Consider the following 24,754-nt stretch of genomic DNA (forward strand, 5'->3'; position numbering starts at 1 on the left):
TTTCTACATTGTAGAATAATAGTGAAGACATCAAAACTATGAAATAAATCATATGGAATCATGTAGTAACCAAAAAAGTGTTAAACAAATCAAAATATATTTTATATGTTAAAGTAGCCACCCTTTGCCTTGATGACAGCTTTGCACACTCTCTTGGCATTCTCTCGACCAGCTTCATGAGGTAGTCACCTGGAATGCATTTCAATTAATAGGTGTGCCTCGTTAAAAGTTCATTTATTTCCTTCTTAATGCGTTTGAGCCAATCAGTTGTGTTGTGACAAGGTAAGGGTGGGTATACAGAAGATAGCCCTATTTGGTAAAAGACCAAGTCCATTTTATGGCAAGAACAGCTCAAATAAGCAAAGAGAAATGACAGAAATGACAGTCCAGTCAGGTCAGTCAATCCAGAAAATGCCAAGAACTTTGAAAGTTTCTTCAAGTGTAGTCGCGAAAACCATCATAGTTAACTGCACCTCAGATTGCAGCCCAAATAAATGCTTCACAGAGTTCAAGTAAGAGACACATCTCAACATCAACTGTTCAGAGGAGACTGTGTGAATCAGGTCTTCGTGGTCGAATTGCTGCAAAGAAACCACTACTAAAGGACACCAATAAGAAGAAGAGACTTGCTTGGGCCAAGAAACACGAGCAATGGACATTAGACCGGGGGAAATGTGTCCTTTGTTCTGGTGTCCAAGTTTCAGATTTTTGGTTACAACCACTGTGTCTTTGTGAGATGCAGAGTAGGTGAACGGATGATCTCTGCATGTATGGTTCACACCGTGAAGCATGGTGGAGGTGTGATGGTGTGGGGGTGCTTTGCTGGTGACACTGTCTGTGATTTATATATAATTCCAGGCACACTTAATCAGCATGGCTACCATAGCATTCTGCATCGATATTCCATCCCATCTGGTTTGCGCTTAGTGGGACTAACATTTGATTTTCAACAGGACAATGACCCAACAAACCTCTAGGCTGACCAAGAAGGAGTGATGGAGTGCCGCATCAGATGACTAGGCCTCCACAATCACCCAAACTCAACACAATTGAGATGGTTTTGGATGAGTTGGACCACAGAGTGAAGGAAAATCAGCCAACAAGTGCTCCATATATGTGGGAACTCCTTCAAGACTGTTGGACCAGCATTCCTCATGAAGCTGGTTGAGAGAATGCCAAGAGTGTGCAAAGCTTTGCAAGGCAAAGGATGGCTACTTCGAATAACACTTTTCTGGTTACTACATGATTCCATATGTGTTATTTCATAGTTTTGATGTCTTCACTATTATTCTACAATGTAGAAAATATAAAAAATAAAGAAAAACCCAAACTTTTGACTGGTATTTTATATTTTTTTCCTAGACCAGAGGAAAGAGTGCCTCCTACCGGCCCTCCAACACTACTTCCAGAGTCATGTCTTCCCTATACATTCCTAAGGTCCAGGAAACACAAGTTCTCTTGAGGGGAGAGCCCTCCTTCGGTGTGGGCCCGGTGGCATAGGTCGGGTGCCCCATCCTCTCCCTCTTTCTGATAGCCTCCCCACGTCCCCATTGCTTTTGTGAGTGGTTTTGAGTGTTTGGCCTGCTAAATTTAGCCTATTGATGTAAGCTACATTCCATTGACAACAGACACAGAGACACCCCCCAACAGTTTGGCTTCAGTGGCCGGGAGTGTGAAGATCAGGGTGGATCGAAACTACCTAGGTCGACCCCTGAGCCTCCTTGCCTTCCAGTCAAGGATACAGGTCGTTTAAAAGACAGACAGGACACACACACACAGGTATGGACTAGTCCCATCAAGGTGTGCAGTTGTGATTCCGAGGTATGGCAAAATACTAGTGTCAATGTCTTGTGCTTTGACCATTCACAACAACTAACTCTGATTATGCTATTTTCTGACGTATTCAGTCATATAACCTTTGTATTAATCTCACATCCCTTACTAACAAACCTCTTTATTATTTTGCGAAGACAAAACAAGAAGCTACAAACAAAATACAATTGTTAGGTTATACCTTAATAACTCTGAAATAATGTTTCTATGTTTATGTTTTATTAAGAGCTGATTATGAACATTGTGTTCAATAACATCTCTATGTTCTAATTCTCATGTTCGATACGTAATTTATTTTTGTAAATATTTAAAGCACTATAAATGATCTACATTTTAGTCATAACATTGAGAGTAAACATTTTGTACAACATGTCTGTAACATAATTCAAATAGGAGAGGATATGAACATGATGGGGTAACATTGAGAGCTGTAGTGAAAGTTGTGATGTGAATACAAAGGGCATTGTTGTTTCGTTTCATTTGTTTGCAAAGCAAAAACATCTCAATTTTAGCACCGTAACTTCAGTTTTTTAGGACTGCTGCAATTAGATTTAGGGTAACTAGGCTATTATATTTATCACGGAAATATATATTTTCTTCTCCAAATGCCATTGTGCCGAAGTAGAAATATTTATTTTGTCAAGATCACGTTAAGGGTTTCCAGTGTCACATACTACCCTGGGACACAATGTTCAGCCCTCACCCAACACGGATGATTCACAATGCTGAATGCCATGTGACACCTTAATGCGCATCAACTAGCAATCTTTACAAGGTTATTTTAAAGTAAGTGTTGACTTTGCTCTTCAAGCGCAAACAATGAATGACATCTGCCAATCTGACTTATATGAGTTGGATGTAATGTTTTGGTTTGGGGTTGACAGAAACCCTGTCCTTGAAGTAAATGTCATAATGCTTACCTAATGCTATCATAAACCAGACATGAGGCCCATCATAATATTTTATGACCGTTAACTCACAGGACATTAATGGCATATCATAATGTGGTCTAAACAACATGCAGTAGTTATCCGATAGGTCAACCAGTATTGCACGTGCCATGTGAGCAATAACACTTTACTACAAACCCTCACTAACAGTAATCTTATTTTATTTATAGCAGTACAGTATGTTGGCTCTCTAATGTTCAGTTCATATCAACACTAGAATTGGAAAACATTTTCTGCTGGGGTAGAACAGAAAGTACATCCTGTGTCCTTTATGTGTTTCCAGTACCCAGGGGCAAATCGTGTGCAACCCTTCCCAAAGCCACAATGTCGCAATTCTGTACAATGCCAGCTGGAGAGAGGAAGATGCATGCAGCGGCTATTTCTCGAGAGGTCCACGGTGCCAATGGTACGATCTGGGCCCGGGCTCAAAGACAGCAAAGAGAATCAAACTTATTCTGGTGGAGGGCAGTTATTCAGATCCGGGTTGAACATGTCAGGGCCATTTCTCTAGCAGTTGCCATAAATAAGCTAATGAAGATGTTTTACTACCTATGGCGACAAATCCTTCTGTCGTTGTCCTTTTGAAAGGGCTATTTTGGGGTGGTTGATGTGGGGAGTTGTGGAGGGCAGGGTAGGACAACTGTGTGTAGCCATTTAGGGGACCGTGAGGGTTTGCGACAGCTGAAGTACATTCTGTCTGGGTATAGCTCATTGAAGCAGCATCATGTTCAGCATTCATTAAGTAAAAAGAACAATAATATAATAAAAATGTAATTCAATAAGAAATAATACATACAAAATTGCAAGACTGCATTTGTCTCAATCAGATTTGAAGAGTACAATCATAATTCACCTAGACTTTCTAGAACTTACAAATAGCAAGTAGCATTAGCACTGTTGAGTGCAAATCAATGGAAATTCACTAAGCTGTGGTTGCATTGTCCAAAGAGCATGCCTAAATGAACTCAACGCACAATTTTGTTTAATAACCATACAATGTAGAATTATTGAGAAACCAAATGATTACTAAACTATTGCAGTATACTGTATATTGAGGCAACCAATTATTATTATATACGTGCAACCTTTTATCATATTGTGATGCTTACTATACAGCTTGGTTTGAAGCTCCATTAATTTGATTTAGGCATGCTAATTGTCAGCAGAAAAGCATTTTGAAGGAACAATATGTCATTGATGTTATCCCTTCAGGTGATATCAGAATAATAATGTTAATTATTATCTCCTTTGATAAAGGTCTCGCTGTAATCATAAATGGTTAGAAATGCATGCTATGTACAGTATGTCTTAGGGAGAGTGTCAGAAAAATATATATATATTTTGTGCAACTAAGACATACTAATACAGTCTTGAGGGAATCTTGAAGGTTACATTTTTGTTACAGTTGCTTTACATTTAGAGCAGTACACTCATAACATCACCATTTATGAAATCATTATACAGCTGGAAGACCTCCTGTTTACAATGCTCAATAACAAAATCCGACTGCCAATACCGCACTATTAGCTCATCCTAATATGGGCATATCTCAAAGGAGGGTACAAATTGCGAAGAACCAATAGTGCCGGATTTTGACAGATTTAAATTCTGTTGTTATTTCTGTCTGTAAACAGGAAGTTGTCCAACCGTGTTAGATGATATCACATTGCTGAGTCTACCTTTAATGGAAAGTCAGTCAAAGGCCTCTACTGAAACTTGTTTTGGTTCTTTTCCCAGGGGACACCATGGACCTGGGGATAAAGGTTAGCACTCCCAAAGACATCATGCTGGAGGAGCTGTCACTGCAATCCAACAGAGGCTCTCGTCTTTTCAAAATGCGCCAGCGAAGATCGGAGAAATACACGTTTGAAAGTATCCAAAATGAAGCAAACGTGCAGCTGAGTGTAAGGACTTTTACATTTACATTAGTGTAATTTAGTAATCTAGACACTCCTATCCCAAAGACCAACAATAAGTGGATGCAAATATGGAGATTTATACAACCACAAAATACAACACACCTCACAACTCACATTCACTACCAATATCATATATCTTGGTGATGCCACAGCAGCCATCTTTGAAAGACGGGTCAGATGGATAGTGCTGCAGGACGCTTGTTCCACCGCTGTGAGGCTGGGGCAGAAAGAGCTGTGACAGCTCTCTTGTTTGTAGAGTTTCAGAAGACAGCTTCATTTTGGACTTACACTCAACTCCAGGACCGGCACTAGGACGAAATCCATGGGGGTGCACCTGAAATGAATGAAGGTCACAACTCGTATTGCATTATAGCCCTTATAACACAAGGTAGATATTGGTCCCACTACGACATACAAGTGTGTGGCTACAGCTAAACCATAGCCTATCAAAAATAATTTCACATATATAATAGTAGATGTAAAGACAATATGAAATTGTACTATGAGGCACGGAATGGAGCGCAATGGCGCATGTTTTTTTTATAACAAAAAGGCAACTTTTTTTAAATTCTCACATACAGTCACACACAGCCCATATTTTTTTTGTGTCTATATAGAATCGAAAAAAATACATCTTATTAAAGGGCAACTGCACTTCCTGATTTTGCCTCGTTTTAGATTTGGTTCATTAAGAATTGCTAACGACCATGACAGAATTAAAACGTGAGTTGGTTTCGGGGTGTGGTTTGATATCGGTGTCTCGGTGTGTGTTCGCAGGGGGGAAGAGTAAGCCAAGTTATTTTGCCAATTAGCTTCAGCCGGCTGGTGTGCAACCGTGGCAAAATTAGTTTGACTTTGGATAGCCTATTAAGGGGGGTAGTTAGGGACCGGCAATACATGTAAATGAGAAAATATTTTAATGTTTCACACCTTTTTTCTCATTAAATGCTTTCAATATTTGTATATTCATTCATACAAGTTATTATTGGTATGAGATTTTTAAGTCATTTAAATTTGGAGCTATTAGAAGTTTAAGATATTGTCCCATGTAAATTGTGTCATTTACCGATAGTCCCTAATATCCAAAGGGATATCCAGAGTCAACCCACATTTACCACAGCCATTACAATCGGGTCACGTGCAGCTGCACTCTTAATTGATGATTAATTGTGCTGTCAGCTGTGGGCATGTGCGCAGGGTTGAAACAAACTCAAACTTAATTTACGTTGTAATGCAGTCACGACCAGTCTCATAAAACTCAGACTGACTTTATAACCAAAATCCTATTTACACATGCCCGGTTCTGCCACCCCCTAATGCCGGGCCAAATTATATCAGACACACAGTTATTATTGTATCTTGGACATTATGGGTTGAGAGTCCAAAGGTTGAATCTTGGGATCACATTATTGGATCTCTGGACTTAGGGATTTAAAAAGTATTTGCGATTATTTTCATTTACGTTACAGTAACATTGTTTACTTGGATCCAAAAGTGCTTTATTGCAACCAGATTACTGGATTTTAAATACGTTTCTGAGTGTCTAATGGTTAAATTAATGATGTGTGCACCCCGCCAAAATTGTTAGAACACATGGGAGATATGGAGAAACATGTGCCTGGTGCCCTTTCCCTGCACCTACTCACGCCAGAGGCTCCTGGAGCACTTTGCTCAAGAGTTTCTATGTTGCTTATCAGTTGCTTGCAGATTTTGTGTGTGTGTGTGTGTGTGTGTGTGTGTGTGTGTGTGTGTGTGTGTGTGTGTGTGTGTGTGTGTGTGTGTGTGTGTGTGTGTGTGTGTGTGTGTGTGTGTGTGTGTGTGTGTGCGTGTCTGTTACTTCAGAAAGTATTCACACCCTTTTACTTTTTCCACATTCTGTTGTGTTATAGCCTGAATTTGAAATTGATTAAATGTTGATTTTTTTTGTCACTGGCCTACACACAATATCACATAATGTTAAAGTGGAATTTAGTTTTTCGAAATGTTTTACAAATTAATTAAAAACGAAAATGTGAAATGTCTTGAGTCAATAAGATTTCAACTCCTTCATTATGGCAAGCCTAGCTTTTTGCTTAAGAAGTCACATAATAAGTCGCATGGACTCACTCTTGTGTGCAATAATAGTGTTTAACATTCCTTTTGAACGACTACCTCATCTCTGTACCCCACACATACGATTATCTGTAAGGTCCCACAGTCGAGCAGTGAATTTCAAACACAGATTCAACCACAAAGACCAGGGAAGTTTTCCAAAATATGATTATCCCTTTTAGCATGCTAAAGTTATTAATTTCACTTTCACTTTTAATTTCACCAGTCACTACAAAGATACAGGTGTCCTTCCTAACTCAGTTGTGGAGTTGAAGGAAACTGCTCATGAGCCAATGGTGACTTTAAAACATTTACAGAGTTTAATGGCTGTGATAGGAGACTGGATGGATCAACAACATTGTATTCACTCCACAATACTAACCTAAATGACATAATGAAAAGAAGGAAGCCTATACAGAATACAAATATTCCAAAACATGCATTCTGTTTGCAATAAGGCACTTAAAGTGAATTTCTCAGTCAATTATTTTGCAGTGTAACCTATGTCCTGAATACAAAGCATTATTGTATGTTTGGTGGCAAATCTAACACATCACTGAGTACCACTCTTCATATTTTCAAGTATGGTGGTGACTGCATCATGTTATGTGTATGTTTGTCATAGGCATGGACTACGGCGTTTTTTAGGATAAAAAGAAACGGAACTGAGAGAAGCACAGGAAAAATCCTAGAGGAAGACCTAGTTCAGTCTGCTTTCCAACAGACACTGGGAGACAATAACCGAAAACACAAGGCCAAATATACACTGGAGTTGCTTACCAAGATGACATTGAATATTCCTGATTGGCCTAGTTACCGTTTTGACTTTAATTAGCTTAAATATCACCAATCCAGGTGTGCAAAGCTCTTAGAGACTTACCCAGAAAGACTCACAGTTGTAATTGCTGCCAAAGGTGATTCCATCATGTATTGACAGAGGTGTGAATACTTAAAATTAGATATTTCTGAATTTTGTTTACAATAAATATGCAAAAATGTCTACAAACATATTTTCACTTTGTTGTTATAGGGTATTGTGTGTAGATGTATGAGAAATATATATATTTAATCAATTTTGAATTCAGGCTGTCAAAAATTTGAAATAAGTCAAGGGGTATGAATACTTTCTGAAGGCATTATATGTTCATGTGTGCATTGGTTAGATGCCAGTCCGCAGGGGGTATCTGGGGGGGGGGGGCGGGGGGGGGGGGGGGGGTCTGGTTGCAAATTACTGTTTTTACTTTTGGCAACTGTTCAAATGGAGCAACATTGCACATACATTTTCAACATTGCAAACAAACATGAACTAGTTGCTATTTCAAGTCTTTTGATGGGCATTTTGGCGGTAGCTGATCTTGCTTTGACATTATGCCCAAGCTTTAGCTCAGTGTGCTACGCTAACATGCTCGTAAAACCTGTGAGCGACCTACCCATTTACCTAGTGGGCCTCATTTACGCAAAGTTAACAATTTGGTGCAGCTAATCCCCAAATAAATAAATTAGATAGGTTCAGAACTGCGCAAAAGGGGAAAGCTTAGCTAATAACAAAACACTTTCAACATTTTTTCAGAGCGATCTTCTAGCTGAGAATGCAGACAGTGCCGAAAACAAAGAGGGATCGAAAACACTTCCTTACACACCCACCCCAGGAAACCCAGAAAGCATTGCACCAGGTATGTAGCTACCACATCAATGCATACCTTCTGTTATTTTCAAAATGTATGAATGCTTATAAGGCGGAAAAATATAGTTTAAGGGGATAATAAGGCCTTATTGAAATATCTTTGTCATTATTACATAGTGTTATACAAGAGTAATGCTTCACTTGAAGGGAACCTACATAAGGACTTCATAACACAGTCATAACTCATACATACCTCATTCATAAGTAAATGTTATTTTTCAACAACTACAAATTGATATGTATGCTATGTCTTGCAATTGTTGACTTTAGCATTTATGAACTGCTTAATTACTGCTTATGAATGGGTTGTGAATGTATTTCTAAGGCCCTATGTAGATGCTCATGTTACCTCTAAGGACAAGTCTAATTCCCCATAGCGACTCAGCAGACCTCTGGCCTTTAAGCAGGATACATGAGAAGCATTTCCTTTCCCTGCGCTGCCTTGCTATCTGTTAAATTGTCAGCAGGGGATCCCAACAGAACACTCTTGTAGAATCTGATATGACCAAGCATGGTGTCAACCCATGTCAACTGGACCAACCCGCTTTTCACACCAAGGATGAAAGCACACTTACGGTGTGCACTATTTTAAGACTTGAGATGATAATGATGGACAAAATTGTGTTGAGTCTACATGACTTGTTGAGTCTACATCACTTTTTCCACTGCTCTAGTTAATATTGTTATTTAATGATGGTGGCTATTGATAAAACAGCACTGCCACAGTCATGTTGACACCTATTTTGTTTTCCAAACAATAAAAACAGATAATTCTAAACAAAAATTTACAAAACATGTTTGTTATGTCTTGATGAAATTAGCATGGAAGAAAAGGTGGTAACAACTGAGGGATTCATTTGTTGTCTTTGCTACCTTGCTCAGTCTACACCAGGGATCATCAATTAGATTCAGCCGCGAGCCAGTTTTTTCTGGAGCGGATGGTCGGGGGGGCGGAACATAATTACAAATAATTTGTAGACTGCAAATTGAGTGCATGAAGCCCAAACAGATATAATGTCAGACTAAAACATAATAATTCAAACCTTGCTTACGTTTGTATACAATCCCGTGTTTCTCTATAATGCTTGGGAATACTTGGGAACAGATTTCTCAAATTAAAATCAGTTGGAGCTGATTACTTGTTGTTTTTACAGTCTTTTATGTCCAACAATGAAAATTCAACACAAAAAAAACTTGGCGGGCCACCAGTTGGGGAACCCTGGTCTACGGGTTAAACCATTAATTCAAACTCACCTCTCACAACAAAATACATTCTCAATGCCCTAGTACTTCTTTATATTTCTTGTGAAAGGACGACAAGCAAGAAATTGCCAGTAATCATGCAACTCACTTAAGTCCAACCCCACAGATCTGCTAATGTGTTGATAGGATAAGTGAGTATCTGTACGCTGCACTGTTGGTCTTATGATCCTGTCTTCTTGGTGTGTCTCAGGATATGGAGGCCCCTTGAAGGATGTCCCTGCAGAGACGTTCAACTCTACAGCTATACCCAAGTCCTACCATTCCCCTTGGGAGCAGGCTATCATTAACGACCCCAACCTGGCCGCAACCCTCAATATCAGGATGCCTGTCCCTGAGCCCAGACCAGAGGCTCCTGACTACAAGAGCTTTAACAGGTGAGGCTAATGTGAAAACAGGTGTTTTGAGGAGAGTTTTCAGACAACTGCTATTCAACAACTCAAAATTTAAGCCAAAGATTTGCGTGCTACTTGAACATACTGCATCAGTCATGCACTTCTCTCAATGGCAGATTTTGAGTTAAGTATGCAAATCTCAAGTCTGGGATAGTACTCTCAGTAGATAGGATCATCAGTACATATAATGACATTGATATTGCAAACATTTCCATGGAATGAAATGGTTTTCTTATAACAGTTCAGATTCACTGTTACATGGATGCACTACTATAACACCCCATAAAAAGCCAGCTTTCTATATTCTGCGCAACCGCCACATCTTTAGAGATCTTCATTTTGATTTTGCATTCACCCTTGTATCTCCACATCTGATTTACAGGGTGGCCACACCATTTGGTGGTTTCGACAAAGCCCCCCGGAGCAGCGGGATCACGTTCAAGCTGCCCGAGATCGACCTAAACCTCCACAACTACTCTGAGCTCCAAGACCCAGGGGTGAAACGGCCCACCTTCAACAGGGTCGCCCAGGGATGGATATCCGATGGCATCCCACTGATCCTGCCCACCGTGCCTCTGGAACCTATGCCCATCCCTGAGTCCGATGACCTCTAGATGACCTTTAGATGACCCATAATAACCTGGAAAGACAAGAGAGCACTAGTCTGACAAAATCCACTGCTGGCACCTCTAACCACACTGCCTGATCTGCGACATAAGGGATGGAGCTGAAGCCTAAATCATGATTTCTGATTATGTGCAACCGACGACAAACTGATGGTTTAAAATGGGGCTTCCGTGCTGCCCTGATGGTTAGTTTTGCATTGTCTATTCAGAGAATAACATGTAAATAAATAGCACACATGGCTGAAATGTTATGGAAATGTTGAGCAATACATTGAAACTTCAATGCATCTTTTGGCTTATATTGGATATCAGATCCAAAAGTATCTTTGTCTTTTAATTATGTAGACATGTTGCCTATTAATCTTTTAGAATGGGCTTATCGATGTGCAAATAAAAAAGATCTATCTCTTTGTCATGACATTGTATAATTCATTGGCTTATGTAAATCAATGTGTGGTTTGGATATGTGGAACAAATGAACCTGTTACTGTATGTTGAAACACACAATTGTGCAAATGAAAAGAAAAGTACAGTTCCTGGGCTACTACCCAGGCTACTACCCAGGAACTGTATGACCAACCTCAGACCAACAATCAAACACAAACAACAGTAGTTGATGATGGCCGAGCCATTTACACACACACACACACACACACACACACACACACACACACACACACACACACACACACACACACACACACACACACACACACACACACACACACACAGACTTGAAACACAATTGTGCAAATGAAAAGAAAAGTAAGTGGGCTACTACCCAGGAATTGCATGACCATCCTCAGACCAACAACCATACACCAACAACAGTAGTTGATGATGGCCGATCCATTTACACACACACACACACACACACACACACACACACACACACACACACACACACACACACACACACACACACACACACACACACACACACACACACACACACACACACACACACACACACACACACACACACACACACACACACACACACTGTAAATTATCTGCTGGGTCCATTGACAGACCACATTTAAAGACGGTAAAAATAGCTTTGCAGCAGATGTACACCACCTCAAAAGAACTTCCAGCAATCATTTCACTTTTTTTTACTACCAAAATCACAAATTCAAAGGAGAGCAAAATACCCACAACCAATGTCATTATTGTAAGTCATTATGTTAAACAATTGGGTTAAATTAGCCTATAGCTTTATCCATAGCAATGTTGTTAGCGTTAACTGCAGAAGGTCATTATGTGACCTGCTTATTAGCCACAATGGCTGGCAAACGAATTATAGCAGAAAATATGGATTGAACCATCAGGCTGCTAAAGGACCAGCCCGGCAGACAGGAGTGTGAAACAATTCTCTGTAGTCTGAGCAGTCTGAATATAGCACTGTAGGCCTATGTGTAAAAAAAAAGTACATTCATTTTAAACAAGTATGCTGTTTTAAAATTATAACAATAATAGTTTCCTGACAGTAGCAAGGTTTCTATCCAATTGGGGACAGATTTTCATGCGAATATTCTAGAATACACAGAATATATGTTCATTTTCCCACCAGTGGTACAGTATGTTTCCATCAAACGGACTTGTTGCAGATAAAAATCAGTGTGTGATGAGGTAGTGCACACAGAATGTCACGACTTCCGCCGAAGTCGGTCCCTCTCCTTGTTCGAGCGGCGTTCGGCAGTCGACGTCACCGGCCTTCTAGCCATCACTGATCCACTTTTCATTTTCCATTTGTTTTGTCTTTGTTTTACACACCTGGTTTCAATTCCTCAATTACATGTTCATTATTTAACCCTCTGTTTTCCCCATGGTTTTTGTGCGTGTTTTATGTATGTTCAGTCCGTTATTGTGGGCTCGGTATTATGACATGTTATTGGAATATTTGAGTAAAGTTCATTGTGTTACTCATCTCTGCTGTCCTGCGCCTGACTCCTCTGCACCAGCTACACCCAGACCACTACACAGAATTAGCTTTTTTGCTTAAGTTTTCATGTACCGAATAAAAATCTAAAGTTCAATGTGTTTCCATTGCATTTTCAACTCTACCAATAGTTTTGTCACAAAAACTGTTGCGTTAAAAAGCAAATGTGCCTACTCTGGTCTTGGCGCCTGCGCTCTACCCAACAGCTCGCATATACAGTGTGGGTAGGCTGTGCGGGTTGGCTAGTCTACATGATCAGTTTATTATGGATAATAGCAAGAATATTTTCATTTGTCAAATGGCAGTCAAGCATCGATCATCATGTTACTGGAATAAGACCCTCAATATTTATTGGAAAGCAGCATCAAGCTCATCACTGTGCACATTCACCACCCTGTGAAGTTCATCATAACTTATTTCATCTTTAGCCTAATAAACTGTGTGGTTTCCCTATTCGTATTGTGAGGACCACACGCCATGCGATTGTGTGACTCAAAATGTATTTCTATATCATTGTTATTATATCAATATTTGCGCAAAAACGTCTTTCCACAACCATTTTCTACATAATACATTTTACCGACACAAAAAGATTCCACCATGTCGAACAAACAGATTACCTGTCAGCATTTATAAAATTACACCAAGACTTCCTGTTTCCATCACAGCTGTTTTTATGCGATATGACTTTACTTGCATACAAACTGTGGATGGAAACGTGGTTATTGTAGCAATTCCTTCAGGTTTTTTTTCTCAATAGGAGTCCATTGAGTCACCTGTTTCCGTAGTTCATGTTAGCATATTGCTAATATTACCATCCCATTGGTTTCCATTCATTTGGTTAGCTATACCCAGAAAAAGACTGAGCATCCATTGTATTTCATGATGATATGATATCATTACAGCTGCTGTAGATCTCATTTAATAAGAAATTCTTTCAAAATACAAATTGTGACATCCTGACCAGTAAAAGTTTTTTTTTGTTATTATAGTTTGGTCAGGGCGTGGCAGGGGGTGTTTGTTTAGTGTGTTTCGTTTTTTTGGGGGCAATGTTCTATGTTAGTCTATTTCTATGTCTGTGTCTATTTATTCTATTTCTATGCTTAGTTTATTGGGTTGACCTTCAATTGGAGGCAGCTGTTCCTCGTTGCCTCTAATTGAAGGTCCTATTTAATAGGGGTGTTTGTTCATTGGGATTTGTGGGTAGTTGTTTCTCCGTATAGTCATTTGTCCTTACGGGACTGTTTTTCGTCGTTGTTTTTGTTCAAGTGTTTTGTTTCGTTTCTTTAATAAATAAAAAGATGAGCATACACATTCCCGCTGCGTTTTGGTCCACTCCATACGACGAACATGACACAAATCATCATTTGAAATGATCAAAAGTTGGACAAGAGCTCTTCTCTCTTGTCTCCCAAGGCTGAACAAGAATCTTAAAAGTGAGGAAAAATGCACAGAAAGAGAATTACAACATTTGGGCTATAAATCATTTTAAACATTTAAAACATTGATTTTAAATTGAGAGACTGTTAAATGTAATTGTGTCAGAGTCAGACAATGCTTCTGCCTTTACATCTGCAAGTTTCAAGATCTCATGGGATTGAAGACATGTTCCCGATGGGTGGTCCCCTACCACCCTGAATGCATTTTTGTGGGAAAATAGTATAGGCTTTCTGAGTTGTGGATAGCGGACTGAAATAGAGGCCATGGGGCTGCATATGCCATTTTATAAAAAACATAAAAAAGAATTAATCTAATTGTATTGTTTAGGAGTGCTGGAGGTTGGTCTACTCTATTGACTGGTCAACACAGCCACTTCCGGATTAGACATGCCCCTCAATGACATTTTACATTTTACATTTAAGTAATTTAGCAGACGCTCTTATCCAGAGCGACTTACAAATTGGTGCATTCACCTTATGATATCCAGTGGAACAACCACTTTACAATAGTGCATCTAAATCTTTTAAGGGGGGGGGGGGGGTTAGAAGGATTACTTTATCCTATCCCAGGTATTCCTTAAAGAGGTGGGGTTTCAGGTGTCTCCGGAAGGTGGTGATTGACTCCGCTGTCCTGGCGTCGTGAGGGAGCTTGTTCCACCATTGGGGTGCCAGAGCAGCGAACAGTTTGGACTGGGCTGAGCGGGAACCGTGCTTCCTCAGAGGTAGGGGGGCCAGCAGGCCAGAGGTGGATGAACGCAGTGCCCTTGTTTGGGTGTAGGGCCTGATCAGAGCCTGAAGGTATGGAGGTGCCGTTCCCCTCACAGCTCCATAGGCAAGCACCATGGTCTTGTAGCGGATGCGAGCTTCAACTGGAAGCCAGTGGAGAGAGCGGAGGAGCGGGGTGACGTGAGAGAACTTGGGAAGGTTGAACACTGACGGGGATTGAATCCCAAATATGCCCGTTTCTAACATGTAGTTCCCCTCCTTTTCTCTCCTAACTTCTAAACTAAAGCAACAACAAAAAATAAGAGCATATTTTTTTCTTTATAAATGGGAAATCCATTTTATTTTCATTAACCACGTTTCCATCCACAGTTTTTATGTGAGTAAATTCATACTATCTAAAAAATTCAAGACAGCTGTGATGGAAACAGGAAGTTTTGGTAAAATATATAGACTCGCAGAGTAGGCACATAAAGCAACAGTTTTTGTGACAATCGGTAGTTGAAAATGCTAAATAGTAAATTTTGTGTTCACTATGTCATCACGCACTGATTTTTATCCTCAACAAGTCAGTGTGGTGAAAACACACCACTGGTGGGAAAATGTGCATATTTTCTTCAAACGGATTTTAGAATATTAGCATGAAATTCTGTTGCCAATTGGATGAAAACCTAGCTACTAACCACGTTTTCATCCACAGTCATCCAAGTAAAGTCATAACTTATAAAAAAAAAATCATGACAGCTTTGACAGAAACAGGAAGCGCTGTTGTAATTTTATAAATGCCAACATTAGACATGGGATCTTTTTGTGTAGGTAAAATTAATTATGCAGGAAATGGTGGTGGAAACGCCTGTATGGATAAATATTGATATAATTACCATCATATATGAAAGTAAATATGGAGTCATGATGATATGGTGTGTGGTCCTCCCACTACCACTTGGAAAACCATGCAGTTTATTAACTACAGATGAAATAAGTTATGATGAACTTCACAGGGTGGTGAAAGTGCACAGTGATGAGCTTGATGCTGCATTTCCAATAAATATTGAGGGTCTTATTCCAGTGACATGATGATCGATGCTTGACTGCCATTTGACAAATCAAAATATTCTCGCTATTATCCATAATAATCTGATCATGTAGACTAGCCAACCAGCACAGCCTACCTGCACTCTATTTGTAAACTGTTGGTTAGAGCGCAGGTGCCAAGCCCAGTGTAGGCACATTTGCTATTTAACGCAACAGTTTTTGTGACAAAACTATTGGTAGAGTTGAAAATGTGATGGAAAGACATTGAACTTTTTATTTTTATTCGGTACATGAAAACTTAAGCAAAAAAGTCAATTTTGTGTGCATTATGTCATCACGCACTGACTTTAATCAACAAGTCAATTTGGTGGAAAATGTGCATATTTCCTTTATGTGGATTTTAGAATATTTGCGTGAAAATCTGTCTCCAATTGGATGGATACCTAGCTATTGACATGGACTTTTCTTTCCTTGCAGAATGACCCATCTATATTTCCACCTTGAATATGTTTTATCTCAAGGAACATGGTCTTTAGATAATTGCATTTTATAATTGCAAACGTCAAAGCATAGTTTAGTATAGTAAACCCAGACTATTGCCATGTTACATGCTGCAGTCAGCCTTATTGTGAAACCGTTTTTTGAGTCATGTGATTTCTAGTCTCACCTCAAATGGGACAAACCAAACGCCGAATGCTTGTCTGCTCTGCGAGACAAGCGATTTGCCATAAAGTGCGCCCATGCGGCCGAAATATCTCTTTGGGAATTGCATTAGGCTACTTACTGTACACTAGGGGCGGATTTTGACCTCGCAACTCTCAAAACATCACTAATCTGCGGATGACATTCAGGCATAGACCGCTGCTGGATTTATTTCCCGAAATGAATTCCGCTGTTGAACCGAAAACGTCAAAACAGCAAGAAAATTGTCTGGCTAGAATAAGACTAGAGCTTAAAAGTATTCTGGTATGACGGTTAAAATGCGGGTTGGCATTGAATCACTGCACTAGCGTAGCAATTTATTGTAGCTATGCAGGCCTTAATACTGCATTTGCCCACAGATTCCATCCACCAGTACTGCCTGACATGATCCACGAGCGTGTCTGTGTAGTCTATAGCAGTCATTTTTGCTTATAGGATTTTTACGGGACAAAACTTGTGGGACTCTAATGTTGACAACTAAGCTGCTTTGGGAGATCTATTATATCGGCCAAATATTACCGACGTGAGTATTGCATGTGTGTTATGACATTTTGTATCGAACGGGTATGTTTTTCTGTGATGCAGTGATGCGAGTTGCGGTAAATAAAGCAGTTCCCCCATAACACGCATGCGTCCTAACAGGTGTAAATTGCACGATATGCAAAGGCATCTGAAGTAGCCCAATGCATGGTACAAAAGTCCCTCATGTTCGTGTAAACCCCTCGCTATTTCGATTAATACAGTGCATGCAAGGATGGAGAATTATAGGCTAAATTAAATCATATGAAGGTTTAAGTTATAATTATAGGGCTTTGATAAGCATCCTTTTTCTATTTCAAGAATACACCACATGTGCAGATAAACAAATTGAATAATAATTGTTCATGTCTATTCTATTTGCTTCATATGTATACTGTACCACTTTTTGGTCACAACATGGGCTGGATAACTAGCCTGGACACCAGGGTTGGGCTCAATTCGAATTGAAGGCAGTGTATCGAGTGTATCCAGTAAACATCTTGCACATTTTGTAAATATTTGATTCTTACAAGCAAAAACGTATTATTTGCAAATAGCAAAAATAAGGACAGACATGGGTCAACTACAGATGCAGTTAGATATTATGCTTAAGTCAGTGATGGCAAACAGAATGTGAAAGGATAGTTCAACAAAAAACACATCTAATTTCATGCATACCTAAAGTAATGTATCGATAGGTGGGATGTTCTGTCATGTTGCTTATTCTTATCCAAACCTTTCAAATCTGCATTAGTGCCTAACAGGTGTTTCTGGACAGGGCTATAGCTTTTTCAAACCAAGCTGCAGCCCTTTCCAGAAGCAAACATCCTCTAGCCCCTACATCTAGGTAGTTATGAAACAATATCAGATGGAATGCTGGCGCTATTGCCTCTAGCTCTTGTATGATCCCTGAAGTAGGTTTGTAGAGCACTTTGGGTTGGGATTTACTTGTCTTAATACAGGGCTTCTTGTTTAATACATGGCTATTAGTAGGAGCTATTGGTTGCATCCCAAATGGCACCCTATTCCCCATATAGTTCCGTATGGGTCCTGGTCAAAAGTAGAGAACTTCAAAGGGAATAGGGTGCCATTTGGGACACAGATACAGTATTAATGGGAGGTATAATTCTTCCTGCTCATTGTTTCCATGGCACATCTGAGATCTGACTACATTGTTAGACAGGAGGAGGATAACCATCTTTCAAGAAAAATGTGGCTGGTTGGACCCAGAAAATATTATAGAATATAAAATATTATGTGTTATATCTTTATGTATCTTTATGGATTAGAAACACTAAAGTGCTAGTCCATAGCCAACTCTTAGAGAAGAGGATGAGAATAGCTTTACCGGTAACACTTCCATTATTTTTGCTCTTATACCTGTGTATTAACACTGTAATTACTCCAATAACAACATTGTAGTAACATATTATTTTAGTAATGGAGATGGAGTTCAATGTAGAATAAAGTGCAATTACAGTGTTATTAGACTCCTATAAGAGCAACCTAAGGTTTTGTAATGTGCTTCTGGGTTACCTACCTGTAGGCTATTAGGCCTTTTACTTGGCCGAGGCCTAATCCTACTTCATATGGAATTAATTCTGTGGATTCCTGGAAAACATAATGACTCGGCAGCATCACAGCTCAGCAACAAGATCAACAACCTGTCCTTTTATTTTTTAATTTTATTTATTTCACCTTTATTTAACCAGGTAGGCAAGTTGAGAACAAGTTCTCATTTACAACTGCGACCTGGCCAAGATAAAGCAAAGCAGTTCGACACATATAACAACACAGAGTTATACATGGAGTAAAACAAACATACAGTCAATAATACAGTAGAAAAATAAGTCTATATACAATGTGAGCAAATGAGGTGAGATAAGGGAGGTAAAGGCAATACATAGGCCATGGTGGCGAAGTAAATGCAATATAGCAATTAAAACACTGGAATGGTAGATTTGACAGTAGATGAGTGTGCAAAGTAGAAATACTGGGGTGCAAAGGAGCAAAATAAATACAATAGGGGAAGAGGTAGTTGTTTGGGCTATTTATAGATGGGCTATGTACAGGTGCAGTGATCTGTGAGCTGCTCTGACACCTGGTGCTTAAAGCTTGTGAGGGAGATAAGTGTTTCCATTTTCAGAGATTTTTGTAGTTCGTTCCAGTCATTGGCAGCAGAGAACTGGAAGGAGAGGCGGCTAAAGGAGGAATTGGCTTTGGGGGTGACAAGTGAGATATACCTGCTGGAACGCATGCTACGGATGGGTGTTGCTATGGTGACCAGCGAGCAGAGATAAGGCGGGACTTTACCTAGCAGGGTCTTGTAGATGACCTGGAGCCAGTGGGTTTGGCGACGAGTATGAAGCGAGGGCCAGCCAACGAGAGCGTCCAGGTCGCAGTGGTGGGCAGTATATGGGGCTTTGGTGACAAAACGGTTGGCACGGTGATAGACTGCATCCAATTTGTTGAGTAGGGTGTTGGAGGCTATTTTGTAAATGACATCGCCAAAGTCGAGGATCGGTAATGATGGTCAGTTTTACGAGGGTATGTTTGGCAGCATGAGTGAAGGATGCTTTGTTGCGAAATAGGAAGTCAATTCTAGATTTAGCTTTGGATTGGAGATGTTTTATGTGAGTCTGGGAGGAGAGTTTACAGTCTAACCAGACACCTAGGTATTTATAGTTGTCCACATATTAAGTCAAAACCGTCTAGAGTAGTGATGCTGGATGGGCAGGCAGGTGCAGGCAGCGATTGGTTGAAGAGCATGCATTTAGTTTTACTTGTATTTAAGAGCAGTTGGAGGCCATGGAAGGAGAGTTGTATGGCATTTAAGCTCGTCTGGAGGTTAGTTAACACAGTGTCCAAAGAGGGGCCAGAAGTATACAGAATGGTGTCGTCTGCATAGAGGTGGATCAGAGACTCACCAGCAGCACGAGCGACATCATTGATATATACAGAGAAGAGAGTCGCCCCACGAATTGAACCCTGTGTCACCCCCATAGAGACTGCCAGAGGCCCGGACAACAGGCCCTCAGATTTGACACACTGAACTCTGTCGGAGAAGTAGTTGGTGAACCAGTCGAGGCAATCATTTGAGAAACCAAGGCTGTTGAGTCTGCTGATGAGGATTTGGTGATTGACAGAGTCGAAAGCCTTGGCCAGGTCAATGAATACGGATGCACAGTACTGTTTCTTATCGATGGCGGTTAAGATATCGTTTAGGACCTTGAGCGTGGCTGAGGTGCACCCATGACCAGCTCTGAAACCAGATTGCATAGTGGAGAAGGTACGGTGGGATTCGAAATGGTCGGTGATCTGTTTGTTAACTTGGCTTTCGGAGACCTAAGAAAGGCAGGGTAGGCTAGATATAGGTCTGTAGCAGTTTGGGTCAAGAGTGTCCCCCCTTTAAAGAGAGGGATGACCGCAGCTGCTTTCTTTGGGAATCTCAGACGACACGAAAGAGAGGTTGAAAAGGCTAGTAATAGGGGTTGCAACAATATCGCAATATCGGCAGATCATTTTAGAAAGAAAGGGTCCAGATTGTCTAGCCCGGCTGATTTGTGGGGGTCCAGAATTTGCAGCTCTTTCAGAACATCAGCTGACTGGATTGGGGAAGGCTTGGGCGAGTTGCTGTGGGGGGTGCAGTGCTGTTGACCAGGGTAGGGGTGGCCAGGTGGAAAGCATGGCCAGCCGTAGTAAAATGCTTATTGAAATTCTCAATTATAGTGGATTTATCAGTGGTGACAGAGTTTCCTATCCTCAGTGCAGTGGGCAGCTGGGAGGAGGTGCTCTTATTCTCCATGGACTTTACAATGTCCCAGAGCTTTTTTGAGTTTGTGTTTCAGGAAGCAAATTTCTGCTTGAAAAAGCTAGCCTTGGCTTTTCTAACTGCCTGTGTATATGGGTTTTTAACTTCCCTAAAAAGTTGCATTTCACGGGGGCTATTCGTTGCTAATGCAGAACGCCACAGGATGTTTTTGTGTTGGTTAAGGGCAGTCAGGTCTGGAGAGAACCAAAAGCTATATCTGTTTCTGGTTCTAAATTTATTGAATGGAGCATGCTTATTTAAGATGGTGAGGAAGGCATTTAAAAAAAATAACCAGGCATCCTCTACTGACGGGATGAGGTCGATATCCTTCCAGGATACCCGGGCCAGGTCGATTGGAAAGCCCTGCTCGCTGAAGTGTTTCAGGGAGCGTTTGATAGTGATGAGTGGAGGTCGTTTGACCGCAGACCCATTACGGATGCAGGCAATGAGGCAGTGATCGCTGAGATCTTGGTTGAAAACAGCAGAGGTGTATTTAGAGGGCAAGTTGGTTAGGATGATATCTATGAGGGTGCCCGTGTTTACGGCATTGGCGTTGTACCTGGTAGGTTTATTGATAATTTGTGTGAGATTGAGGGCATCAAGCTTAGATTGTAGGATGGCCGGGGTGTTAAGTATGTCACAGTTTAGGTCACCTAGCAGCACGAGCTCTGAAGCTAGATGGGGAGCAATCAGTTCACATATGGTATCCAGAGCACAGTTGGGGGCAGAGGGTTGTCTATAGCAGGCGGCAACGGTGAGAGACTTGTTTTTAGAGAGGTGGATTTTTAAAAGTAGAAGTTCAAATTGTTTGGGTGCAGACCTGGATAAGAGGACAGAACTCTGCAGGCTATCTCTGCAGTAGATTGCAACACCGCCCCCTTTGGCCGTTCTATTTTGTCTGAATATTTTGTAGTTGAAGATTTCAGAGTTATTGGTGGTCTTCCTAAGCCAGGATTCAGACACAGCTAAGACATCTGGGTTGGCAGAGTGTGCTAAAGCAGTGAATAAAACAAACTTAGGGAGGAGGCTTCTAATGTTAACATGCATGAAACCAAGGCTTTTACGATTACAGAAGTCATCAAAAGAGAGCGCCTGGGGAATAGGAGTGGAGCTAGGCACTGCAGGGCCTGGATTCACCTCTACATCGTCAGAGGAACAGAGGAGGGATAGGATAATGGTACGGCTAAAAGCCATGAGAATTGGACGTCTATGACGTCCGGAACAAAGAGTAAAAGGAGCAGGTTTCTGGGGGTGATAAAATAGATTCAAGGTATAGTTAGGTACAGTCCTGTCTGTAATGTTTGGGTGAATTTGAATTGAAGGCAGTCAATTCAGGAAGTGATTTAAATAAAAAATAAAAACAGTGATTAAAAAAATAAAATAATACACTATATATACAAAAGTATGTGGACACCCCTTCAAATTAGTGGATTCGGCTACTTCATCCACACCCGTTGCTGACAGATGTATAAAATCGAGCAGACAGGGATGCAATCTCCATAGACAAACATTGGCAGTAGAACTTCTTGTCGTGATGTCTGTTTTGTCCAATATTTTTATTTTATTCATTTTATTTTTAATCCCAGCCCCAGTCCCCACAGGAGGCCTTTTGCCTTTTGGTAGGCTGTCAGTGTAAACAATAATTTGTTCTTAACTGACTTCCTAGTTAAATATAAGGTTAAATAAAAATAAATAAATAAAAATGGCCTTACTGAAGAGCTCAGTGACTTTCAACGTGGCACCGTCATAGGATGCCACCTTTCCAACAAGTCAGTTCGTCAAATTTCTTTCCTGCTAGAGCTGCCCCGTTCAACTGTAAGTGCTGTTATTGTGAAGTGGAAACATCTAGGAGCAACAACGTCTCAGCAGCGAAGTGGTAGCCACACATGCTCAAAGAATGGGACCTCTGAGTGTTGAAGTCCTCCATTGCAGTTCTCACCACCGAGTTCCAAACTGCCTCTGGAAGCAACATAAGCACAAGAACTGTTCGTCAGGAGCTTCATGAAATGGGTTTCCATGGCCAAGCAGCTGCACACAAGCCTAAGATCACTATTGCACATGAGTGGTGTAAAGCTATTGGACCCTGGAGCAGTGAAAACGCGTTCTCTGGAGTGATGAATCACGCTTCACCATCTGGCAGTCTGACGGATGAATCTGGCTCTAATCGCCCAACATCAGTGCCCGACCTCACTAATGCTCTTGTGGCTGAATGGAATCAAGTCCCCGCAGCAATTTTCCAACATCTAGTTGAAAGCCTTTCCAGAAGAGGCTGTTATAGCAGGAAAGAGGGGACCAACTCCATATTGATGCCCATGATTTGTTCGACGAGCAGGTGTCCACATACGTTTGGTCATGTAGTGTATCTTCTACTTTTCAGTTTATTGAGAAGTCATTGTAAATAGATGCCCTTTTTTCAATTATTCGATTGGAATGTCAGTTTACTTCCAGAATCGACTGACTTCCATTCATATTGACCCCAACCCTGCAGGGAGCCTCATTGGCCTAGTTAGCAAACTATATGTGCTGTTTTGGTATGGGGAGTATCCAGACTTTCACACAGTCCTAATGTGATTCAATAATTTGATGAAATGCCAGGGTGTACTGTATTTTTCAGTGCTGTGACAACCCGTGACTTGAAAAGCAGCTAATGCCTGTGAACTGACTGTTGATTCAGTGCCCAAGTAACCTATACAGTTCAAACATTGTCCACCCAGCTCCTGTCAATCACAACACAGAGAAGCCATTGCAACTAGGCCTAGTCTCTATGGTCACTAGTCACTAGTCTCTAGTATCTAGTATCTATAGTCACTTATATAACTATCATCATCTAGATTCTATTTAGGTGTATGTAAAATAAAATCATAACACTTTGAGAAGGTCATAAACAATGTATTAAGACATAGGATAAAACAATGGCAGTAAGGCAACATAATAGCAGGGGCGATTCTAAGATGTATTTTTATGGGGGGCCAGAGCGGGGACCAAGCACCAGTAAGGGGTGGCCATGGGAAATCAGAAAATTGTATCACAAATAGCATTGACAATTGGCTTAAACTATGATGCATTTTACTGAAAAACTGTTTCAACTGTTAATTTGTATCTGCCCCTAATCTGTTCAAAAAATCTATTTGAAAATGAACACAGGGAAAATATTCAAGTTAGATACATGTGAACCTAAGTGGTAACCCACTGGTATTAAATATTAGGGCAATGCAACGGTAACAGAGTGACATTGAGAAACAGATTTTTCACTTTAAAATGTATGTCAAACAAAAACCAATGATTACTACTTTTAACAATTCCTGCAGGTTTTTTTTTTTACAAAAGCACATTTATTTGAAGAACAGAGCAGATGCAAAGTTTGGTAACAGAATGATGCTTTGTGCTGTTTGTGCTGTCATTGCCCAAAGTTTTTTTTAAAGCCAGTGATTTGTCCCATCTCTCTTCCTCTCTTTAGACTTGGTCCCATTGTCATTCAATGTACAATAGTGCTATTCCAAAGCTTCCCTATGGATGAGCCTGGGAATGACTTCAATGGATCTCTTTGGAAGTGCGAGGCAGGGATGTAATGGATTGGTCCCATGGCCTGCCAGCTCCCTCTTCCCAGTATGTCCAGCTGTGGCAAACCTCCCCCACTCTCCGGAGAAGGTAAACAACAGCTCCCATCACTAAGTCACTAAACCAATGTATGATCATAACCAGTGGCCAAGTGCTATTTCCTCTCTAAGATGTACATGGACACATAAGGACTTACCCCTCAGGATGTAGTGTATGATTAAAGTATTCTCTATGGATATATCCCATAACAGCGGTCTTAAACTCCTG

General features: G+C 40.5%; 2 protein-coding genes across 5 annotated transcripts in view; both read left to right on the top strand.

Annotated features, from left to right (window-relative positions):
• Window positions 1-1,626: 1,626 nt before the first annotated feature.
• myoz2b (myozenin 2b) lies at window positions 1,627-11,173 on the top strand. 3 transcript variants are annotated; one of them, XM_029750154.1, is made up of 6 exons: window positions 1,627-1,779; window positions 3,067-3,189; window positions 4,521-4,687; window positions 8,364-8,466; window positions 9,931-10,114; window positions 10,515-11,173. In XM_029750154.1, the coding sequence occupies exons 2-6, from the start codon at window positions 3,108-3,110 to the stop codon at window positions 10,744-10,746; spliced, it is 768 nt and encodes a 255-aa protein (XP_029606014.1). In that variant the 5' UTR covers window positions 1,627-1,779; window positions 3,067-3,107; the 3' UTR covers window positions 10,747-11,173. The 3 variants fall into 3 exon arrangements, with proteins under 3 accessions (XP_029606014.1, XP_029606016.1, XP_029606017.1); XM_029750156.1 differs by having other exon boundaries at window positions 1,633-1,821; XM_029750157.1 differs by lacking the exon at window positions 3,067-3,189 and having other exon boundaries at window positions 1,633-1,779.
• A 5,403-nt stretch (window positions 11,174-16,576) lies between these two features.
• Window positions 16,577-24,754, top strand: part of usp53b (ubiquitin specific peptidase 53b) — a 51,094-nt gene continuing 42,916 nt past the window's right edge. For both annotated transcript variants that reach the window (XM_029750158.1, XM_029750159.1), the window contains exons 1-2: window positions 16,577-17,122; window positions 24,387-24,577. In XM_029750158.1, the coding sequence (XP_029606018.1) occupies window positions 24,511-24,577 (67 nt within the window). In that variant the 5' untranslated portion in view covers window positions 16,577-17,122; window positions 24,387-24,510. The remainder of the gene's footprint in view (window positions 17,123-24,386; window positions 24,578-24,754) is intronic.

The sequence above is a fragment of the Salmo trutta genome, chromosome 4, assembly GCF_901001165.1.
Source record: "Salmo trutta chromosome 4, fSalTru1.1, whole genome shotgun sequence".
In the NCBI taxonomy this organism is placed as follows: domain Eukaryota; kingdom Metazoa; phylum Chordata; class Actinopteri; order Salmoniformes; family Salmonidae; genus Salmo; species Salmo trutta.

Excerpts from the sequence above, each read along its gene's own strand:
- myoz2b (XM_029750154.1), top strand. The coding sequence starts at position 3,108 with ATGTCGCAATTCTGTACAATGCCAGCTGGAGAGAGGAAGATGCATGCA. Across the intron at positions 4,688-8,363 it reads AAGCAAACGTGCAGCTGAGT|AGCGATCTTCTAGCTGAGAA; the intron begins GTAAGGACTTTT and ends ACATTTTTTCAG. Across the intron at positions 8,467-9,930 it reads CCCAGAAAGCATTGCACCAG|GATATGGAGGCCCCTTGAAG; the intron begins GTATGTAGCTAC and ends GGTGTGTCTCAG.